This window comes from Cnephaeus nilssonii (genome assembly GCF_951640355.1).
Source record: "Cnephaeus nilssonii genome assembly, chromosome: 3".
NCBI classification, from domain to species: domain Eukaryota; kingdom Metazoa; phylum Chordata; class Mammalia; order Chiroptera; family Vespertilionidae; genus Cnephaeus; species Cnephaeus nilssonii.
The window spans coordinates 20134543-20144120 of NC_137074.1; the positions used below are offsets into that span (position 1 = coordinate 20134543).

General features: G+C 37.7%; 1 protein-coding gene across 3 annotated transcripts in view; it reads left to right on the plus strand.

The window, feature by feature from the left end:
* The window catches only part of MME (membrane metalloendopeptidase), a 98891-nt gene extending 91526 nt beyond the window's left edge, over positions 1-7365 (plus strand). For all 3 annotated transcript variants that reach the window (XM_079766247.1, XM_079766248.1, XM_079766249.1), the window contains exon 23: positions 6131-7365. In XM_079766247.1, the coding sequence (XP_079622373.1) occupies positions 6131-6230 (100 nt within the window). In that variant the 3' untranslated portion in view covers positions 6231-7365. The remainder of the gene's footprint in view (positions 1-6130) is intronic.
* The last annotated feature ends 2213 nt before the right edge of the window (positions 7366-9578 follow it).

Below are 9578 nucleotides of genomic sequence, written 5' to 3' on the forward strand. Positions count from 1 at the left end.
TTTTCTACCTTCCTGCCTTATTAACACAATATCCTGAACAAAACTGTGTGTATTTTTTCTTGATGACACAGACTATTGTTATGACTAATAGTTATGGTTTCACTGTTTATTAGTTTAGTGAAGTCCTCCAAAGCTAGCGTGTGGGGAGCTATTTATTCCTACACTAAAGCCACTAATGGTGTTGCTTTTCGACTTTTCATTTTGGCTCTTTACTAGTGTTTTTCTGTTTGTTCCTTCCCTAATTCTCTTTCCTGTTACTCCATTGCCTGCTTTTGGCCGTCCCATACCTCCATTCTGATTAGCTCCGAAAACATCCTTTAGCTTGTATGCGAAAAAGTGAACGTAACCTTTGAAGTAAGAAACACTTGAATTCCAACCATGTCTCTGCCATTTACAAACTGTTACTTAACCTCTGGGTCTCAATTTCTTAATATATAAAATGAGGATTAAATTATGAGAGTTGCTAGGAGGATTAATGTTAATGTTTCTGAAGTGCCTACTTCATATTTGTGTTTGAAAACTGGTATTAGGATTGGTTTTAAGTAAGAAAGGTATGAGCAGAATAAGAATTCCTGTGAATAAAGCATATGGACTTTGCAACATTCCACGTTTCCTGACAGTCAAGTACTTTCTGTTGTTCATTTCTTATGTCTGGATAGCTCAACATGTTAATCACTGATTGCTGGTTAAGTGACATGTAGGTAAATATGTAACTTTTCTACCACCAGTTATAAACTGAAAATAGTTTTAATATAATTAGCTGTAGAATTTTGTATTTGTAAAAATATGTATTTAGTATAAATACATAAAATTATTTGCGACTTTCATTTTCTTTTTTCTGACCCAAAAGATGTCTCTGTGACTATTTTTCATTCATAATAAGAGAAGTATGTGTTGTTGTTTTTTAAAGGGTAAATGGAATGCCAACCTTTTGTCAAGGAAGTTATTTTCTCTGGAGGTAAAGGGATTTCCTTGGCAAAAGGTTGAGGTTACATTTAGTTTTGGAAACAGGCTGCTTCCTGGCTGTACAAAGTAAAACATATTTTTAAAGAACCTTGAAAACTAAGAGACATGGAGTTGCTATTGAAAGATTGTGTGCAGTGGTTTATGTAGAAATGTTTGAAATATAGGAGGTTTTGTATTCTTATGCTTATACAGTCACAGTATGAAAAACAAAAGGTGAATTATACTTGATATAGAGCTGAATCTGTAAAATCATTTGTTAGGTCTAAGATAAACTTGTTCTATTCTTTCTAACTAAAGTCTTATGTACTTTTAAATGAGCTTCTAAACTATTTGTATTTAAAACAAAAACATTTCCCCTTGATATTCTAGAATTTGCAATTTAATTACTTCTTTCAGTCACTTCAGGGAAGAGTTGTTATGATAATATTTACTACATAAGCTGTAAATGTGTTTCTAAAGTTATTTAGATGGAATATTCCTACATAATATAGAAGATATGGTAATATTTTCAAAGCAAGTCAAAATAGACCAAATGATACCTGTGCTGTATTCTACCTAAATAGTAATGTTACTAATTTAGATGCTTAGATTGCTTGATATTATTTTTCTAGTCAGAAAAAAAAAAACTTCAGAGAACAAAACCAACTAATAAAGCAAGAAATATTTTCCACAACTTTCTTACTAATTCTTTTGAAAGAATATCCTTTCTAGTGTTTTACGCTTTGATTTGTTGAATGAATGACTGGATGACCGGACACTTAGCATATTAGGCTTTTATTATATAGGCTTTTCAAGTACCATGGCTATTTTGTTCCTTATGATTCCATGACTTAGCATGCTTAAGCTAAACTCTCTTTGAAATACTGAGGTTTTCTCCATCTTAAATAATAGCATTGGTTTCTGATATTTTGTAAATATTGGTGTGGATTTCATTGAGCCTTGTTGAATTCCTATTAGTAATGATTAAATATTCAGCCCTTACCTCAGAATCTCTTTACTTCTTTATCAATTTATAGTGGAACACATGCTGATCAATGTGACCCTACTTTAAAAGAATTATGAACATTAGTTAATGGCAAAGATTGGATCATTTATTCATGAATAAAGCTAGTTAATCATATAGCCAAGTCATTCATTTAAAAGAAGTAATAAAAAAATTGTCAGTGGACCCATTAATTGCAAAAATCTCGTTCAGTAATTTAAAAATCCAGTTAATTGCAGGCAGGAGTAGTCAGGTAAGTTGTAAGATACAAAGTCCATTCTTGGTCAAGTGATGTTCAACTCTATATATCTTAGATGTTATTTTTGTTTTTATGCTTTCCAGTTTTATTAGGACATAGTGATATACATCACTATATAATTTAAGGCATACAGCATGATTGCTTGATTTACATCTATTATAAATGATTACCACAATAGGATCAGCTAACATCTATAATTGCTTGTAGCTTTTGACCACCTTCTTCCAATTCCCCCTCTCCCCATCCTCCCATCTGTAGATGTTTTCAATATAAGTGATTATTTGCCAAGAGAATAAACAGCAGCAGAATAATAAAATAGTTTATGTAATAAAGTAAACATTTCAAGTAAATCACTTGAGAAATAATAAGAGCCTTTATTACATTCTGTTATTATAAACAAAAAGTACATAGTTTTCTTATAGCATGAAATTATGTACGTAGTCTATGTAGTATTAATTCGATGTGATCACACGCTCAGAGATGGGATTTGTTTTTTATTAATAATGTATCCACTTTTTGAAATAAAGTACTTATGTCATCCACTCAAAGATTTGATGTTATAAACAATCAAGTAGTAACTAGAATCCCAGGAAAGTAAATGAAACTGAGGTATGTTGTTGACCTAATTATTCAGAATCAAATGATCTAAGTGAAGCCTTTGGCTAGAAAGAGAGGAGGTGGAATGGAGGCTGAGAGCTGAGTGTGCGTTGGCTTGATTGTTGTTGCTAGTGATGTTCTGTGAACACCTTCCTGTTTTGCAGTGTGGTTCTTTCCTTTTAATTTCCTTAATGCTTTTAAGGGAAATGTAGAAGAAGTCATAGGTTTGGACTCAAGTACTTGTCCCATATGATTATATCTAAGACACAATCCTTTGAAAATAATACTTATTTTTTATTTTATTTTTTATATTGATCTTCACCCAAAGAATGAAGATTTTTTTTCCATTGATTTTTTTAGAGAGAGTGGAAGGGAGGGGGGAAGAGAGAGAGAGAGAGAGAGAGAAATATCGATGTGAGAGAGACACATTGCTTGGTTGCCTCCTGCTTGAACCCCGACCAGGGCTGGATATTGAACCTGCAACCGAAGTACGTGCTCTTGACTGGGGAATCCATGACCCTTCAGTCCATGGGCCAACACTTTAACCACTTAGCCAAAGCGGCCAGGGCTGAAAACATATTTCATAAAATAAAGACAAAAAAGAGCTGCTCTTCCAGTCAGTGACTCTCAGGTGCTTCTCTGTCAGTTCACCCAGAAGCTTGTGGGGCAGTCAGCCACCATGATGACTGTTCCCCAGCCAGGGATAGGGCTTCCTAAAGTGGGAAGGGGATGGGATTAAAATCCAGGGAGGGGACTATCTGGACCTCGGGCCGAATACGGCTCACAAAATCATTTGGTCTGGCCCTGCCAAGGCATTAGGGGTGAGTTAATTACATATTTGACCAAATATAGCAGGCTAATTTTTAAGTTGATAATTTTGTGTGGCCCGCAAATGATGTTACCAATATCCAAATGGCCCTTGACAGAAAACAGGTTCCCCACCCCATGCAGTAAATGAATCAAAGCTCTCTCCATGAGCCTAGAACGTAGACTAAGGACCTGATGTCTAAATCCTTTCATTCCTTCATATACAATCATTTTTGACGATGTATCAAGTGAATTTGTTCTGAACTTTCAGATGTAAGGAATGACACACTTTTATTATTGTTACTTTTATATCAAATTAATTCAAGCTCTGAGCTCCCACTGTACGCCAGGAGGTGAGACATTTAATTTCAGTAGTTTTCAGTGTACTCCTTTCTGGGGCTATACAGGAATCTAAAGGCATCACGTGAGCCGAGAAAGTAGGGAAGAGCTTCCACCCTTCTGTGCTCTTACAGTCCGAGGGGCTCCATCTGAAGTCAGGTGGCTCTGTCTCCTTCCAATGGTCATGGGCAAGGGTCACAGGAGCCACCACTATTGATGTTCAAGTCACCCGACAGCCACACACCATCCTATCAGGGCCCTGCTCAGAGTGGAGGCATATCCTGTCATTCATACCACCCACCGTTACTGGCCCCTCCTCAGGCTCGTGGCAGTGGGCCAGCCTTCTCTCTCTCAAGTGGACTAATAGATGTCAGTTCCCCAGCTCTAGCTTCCATCCCTTCTCGACCCCCACCCCCATACCAGGAGGATTCCTCCCTGAAGTTTACATCCTCCCCGAAGGCTAGGGGAGTCGTGTTGGGGGACTGAGAGACACATTAGGAAGTCAGACTTTGAGAAATGTGATATAGGTCTTTCTTTCCTAGAATGGGGATAGGGAAATGCTTTCTTTCCATCCCAGTTGGTCTATAATAGCGAGCAGACAACAAAAATACTAAGCAGTGTTTTTCTTCATAATGCCCTATTACTCCCACATGTAACTGCCATGATCAGGTGACAGGCTCATTCATCCAGTGTGTATTGAGTCCTGCCATATGCATGCAGTGTGCCAGGCTTTGGGGTGCAGCAGGAGCAAGGGAGACATAATCTTTTGCCCTCACAGTGATTACAGTGGAGTGGGTATGTCAGGAAGTAAAGAACAAATAACTGTAAATTGTGATAAGCTCTGTGATAGGGCTAGCACAGGGAGGGGGATCCAGAAGGGACAGTATTTGAAGAAAGCCTTGGAGGGGGTGTGGTTTTCAGAGGCAGGAAGGCCGAGAAGGAGTTAACCGTATAGTCACTGGGGAGGAACTTTCCAGGAGGTGGGCTCTGCAGGAGCAGCGAGTCCTGCAGAGGAAAGGAGCTTGGCCATTGTAAGGAATGGAAAGTAGGTCCGAGTCATCCCCATGAGGAACAGGAAGGGAAATGTACCACGAGGAGGCAGGGATGGTAGGCTGGAACCATAAGGATGTTGGAGACCATGGTGAGGAGGTTGAATTTCCTTCAACCCCTGGAAGGTTTTAAGTAAGGGAATTCTGGAATTTGATCTATATTTTAAAGATCACTCTGTGTGCCAAGTGGAGAGTGGGTTAGAGGGGGCAGACGTGCTCATAGTTATACATGTTAATTAATACATCTGTGTGTGGAGATCTCAGTAGATTAGAAGGTCCTCTCAGGTCATTTGCTGCTAGCCTTACCACAACTCCTGTCTGCTCTCCTCTTTCCAACCCAAGGTGGGTGTGGCCATGGTCTCCGTGGGCAGAGAAGGGAAGGAGCGGTTTCTGGGTTGATGGGAAAACATCACCCCTGCATCACTGTACTGACCTGTCTCTCCCCTCAGATGCTGCTTGGTGCCGATGATAAGGGTGGACCCTGTTGTTTTGTCCATCAGGATCAGAGATAAGAAGAGCTTGGCATTTTGCCAGCCCTTTCCAGTTATTCAGGCTGCATCCAGTTTCTGATATTTATGGAGTTCTTTTGGAATAATAGATAATAATTGTTGCCTTCCCTATTAAATCAACTAATATCTGTTTAAAGTCTATTATATTTAAGTTACCATGTGAGCCCTTTCAAGGTCCTATCATGAAAAGTCATGATTTTATTCTTTGACCAAACTCTCCTTATATTAACTACAATTCCAAATATGAATTATGCATTTATGGTACAAATGTGTATAGAATGTTTATAAATTAATTCCCTGTGAGAACCTTAAGATCCAAGTACTATTATTATATGCATTTTACAGAAAAGGAAACGGAGGCGCAGAGAGGCTAAATAAATAACTCAGAACCAGGATTCAAACCATACCGTCTGTCTTCAACATCTGTTCCCTTAACTCCTATACTTTGTTACCTCTCCATTTAAAAATTCTGTTAATGAGAAGAACGGACTCATTCTACCAGTTTTTTTTTAAACTAAATTCTAAATTCACTCACTTGGCCTAATAGAGAAATGCTATAGCCCTCCCACGTGGTATGGACATGAGTGTCAAATGCTGATGGTGACTTTCATTTGTTTCACAGGATCATTGGGACTTTGCAGAACTCCCCTGAGTTTGCAGAAGCCTTCCATTGCCTCAAGAATTCATACATGAATCCAGAAAAGAAATGCCGGGTGTGGTGATCTTCAAAAGAAGCATTGTAGCTCTCGGCTAGACTCGTCAACACCACAGAAATGGGCACCTCTATCCAAGAGACTGGGCCATAGAGCTCACTGCTATTACACATGAATACCTAACAGAGATGAGAACATCATAATAAAATGAAGTTAGGTTATTCTGGAAAAGGGTGGAGGGACGAGGGCGTCCGTTGTCTATCAAATCAATCACTTCTCACTGTGTAAATAATGCATAATCTCTAAAAATAGTATTACCGTTCACTTCTGTTTCTCCTGTGATCTGCCAGTGTGATGTTGTCTCTTGAAGAGTGTTAACCATTATTAGAGAAGGATTTCTAATCCAAGGAAGAAGAGAAAAAATTGAAGAATACGATTGGCACCTAACACACATCAGTGACCTGGGAGTGAAAAACACATTGTCAAAGTACTTATTTGTATTTATATTTGCAACATTTATGCTCCTTCAAATCTCTTCCAAAGAATTCTTATACATATTGGGGCCTTGGGACTTATGTAGTTTCAAACTAACTTTTCCAGTCATCAGTTATGCATTCTGAGATCATTTTATTTTAAGTACTTAGGGCTAAAATGAAATGTCTAAAACTGTGTTTTGTTGTACCTGTTTTGACTGATAACAATATTCTTGAGGTTTCTTGCAATTTTCTAAGCAATTTCTTGTTCTCTCTATCTCTCTCTCTCTTTCTCTCAAAACTTGGTCTTTTTAAGAAATTTGTAGCAATGTATAAATAATTTTTATATTTAATTGTTGACTACATTTATGACTAAGTAATTGTTATTATATGTAATCATTGACTATTGAAGTTTCAGACCAAGATAAATAGTTATGAACCAAGATCTGTAAAGCGATGTACAGATGAACATTTGAGACTTTTTAAACTTATCAATCATATTGATGAAAAGCTTTAAGTACACACTTTGGCTTAAACATTGCCATTGGACAGTTGTCTAAAGATATATAAGACTTGTGGTTTACAAGCAGGATTTTCCAAATTCAACCTGTCCCTTAGGTGGCTGGAATGAAAGGGCAAACCCGCATCTATGTAGCTCCACATCTCCTTAGCCTTTCAGATTTGTTACCTGATGGAAATATTTTGATAATAAATTGAGATTGTGAATCCACTGCTCACTAGGGTTGTTGCGGCCGCCATTTCGCTCTGCAAAGTGCATGTTTGACTAGAGGGGCTTCCGCACCTCTGTCTCCATCAGACCTGCTTCTAAATTTCCAACTTGCATAGAGTTCTGGGAGGGGGCTGTTTAGTTTCTGATAGGAGCACAATCTTTTTTGAGGCTTTGACGTTCTTTTCCTATCCTGTTCACGACTTTAGTTCATTTCGTTACTTGATTAACATTTTGCAAAACAGGTACACTTCCCAAAATCTTTATTTTTCCTAACAAAACATGAAACAGAGTTTCGTGTTTTTCCTGCTTCTTGAAAAGTGTTATTGAAATATAACTTATATACAAACATTTCACAAAGCATTAGTGTGCAGCTCAATGAACTTTCCCCAACTGAACACAGCACTGTAAGTAACCAAACATTCCCAGCCACCAAGAAACCCCTCCTCCCCACCCGTCACTTCACTCCTACAAGGACAACTGCTGCCCTGACTTCTAATGTCACACATTAGTTTTGCTGTTTTTGTCTCTTACGTAAATAGAATCAACCAGCATGTATTCTTTCGTGCCTGGCTTCTCTCATTCAGCATTACATTTGTGAGATTCACCTATATTTTTACATTTGTTTGTGGATCCTTCATTCTCATTGCTGAATGATATTTTAGTGTGTGACTATACTACAAGTCATCCATGCACCTGAGAAGTTTCCAGTTGGGGCTAGTATGAACATGCTTACATATCACCATCTTAAAAAAAAAAAAAATATATATATATATATATATATATATATATATATATATATACACACACACACACTTTAAAATATATATATATATACATAAATAAACATATATATACTTTTAAAATACATATATATACTTTATATATATATACTTTTAAAAATACATATATATACTTTATATATATAAAAAAGTACATATATATACTTTAAAAAATATATATACTTTAAAATATATATATATATAAATAAAAAATATATATATATACATATATATATATATATATAGTTTTATTGATTTCAGAGAGGAAGGGAGAGAGGGAGAAAGACATCAATGATGAGAAATAATCATCGACCGACTGTCTTCTGCACACACCACACTGGGGATCGAGCCCACAAGCCCGGCATGTGCCCTGACGGGGAACTGAAGCATGACCTGGTTCATAGGTCGATGCTCAACCACTGAGTCATGCAGGCTGGGCTCACCATCTTTTTTCACTTGAGATTTTAATAGACTCATTTCCACAAGTCCTCCCTAAAGTTACTATGAATATTGAACATATAGTTTCAAACTAACCCTGGATATTACCCTTTTCTCCTTTATCACTACCACCATTATTATGGATAATTTAAAATATATGTATGTGGATATTTTCTTAAGCTGAAAACATTTCTAAATGATATTAGTAGAACAATAAGAGCATTCAGCTCTGAAGATAACAACTATCTTTAGGTCATTTAATTTCTATCCTGTTAGAGCAGCTGAAGAACCAGAAATGAAGAATGACTAGTACAAATTACAAGACAGTAGACTCCACTGTTAGCTCTTTAAAACATAAGCCTTATATGGAGGGATTTGAGTGAAATTGTCTGGGGGGAAAAAACAAAACAAAACAACCCTCTCCAGTGCCTCGCTCTCCTTTCTCTAGAAATACCAGATTTTCTGAGGTTAAAGTACAGACCAAAGTCAGAAGACCTATACTTTCCCATCCCTCACACACAAAGGACATCAGTTCTCGTACGGGGCACTGTTGTTGAGTTGTATGGGGACTGATGGTCTCTCTCAGCCTCTCCCCATCATCTGGAGTTGTTCATCAGATAAGGCCCATCTGTAATCTCACACATAAATCCAGTTTCATCATGGCTGACTCCTGGGCAAAGAGAAAGTCTAAGAGCTGAGACACTCAGTTGGGACCTATGTCAGTGACTAGGATAGAAAGCTGTCAGGAGAACCAATGGTAGGGAGTCTGCTGCAGTGCCCGCGTGGATGCCAGGTGCAAGGGGGAAAGTGCTATCCCGGTAGAAGATTTCTTTCTTGTTCTAGCCCTATTCTGCCACTAATGACAAGGTGACTATGGGCATTAGATCTGTTTTCTTGGGCCTTTGCTTTTCCTACCTGAAAAAAAAAAAAGAGGATTCGATTATTCTCTCAGTAGTTCTCAGCAAGAGAAGGACAATGCCTGCGATGCTGCCTTACC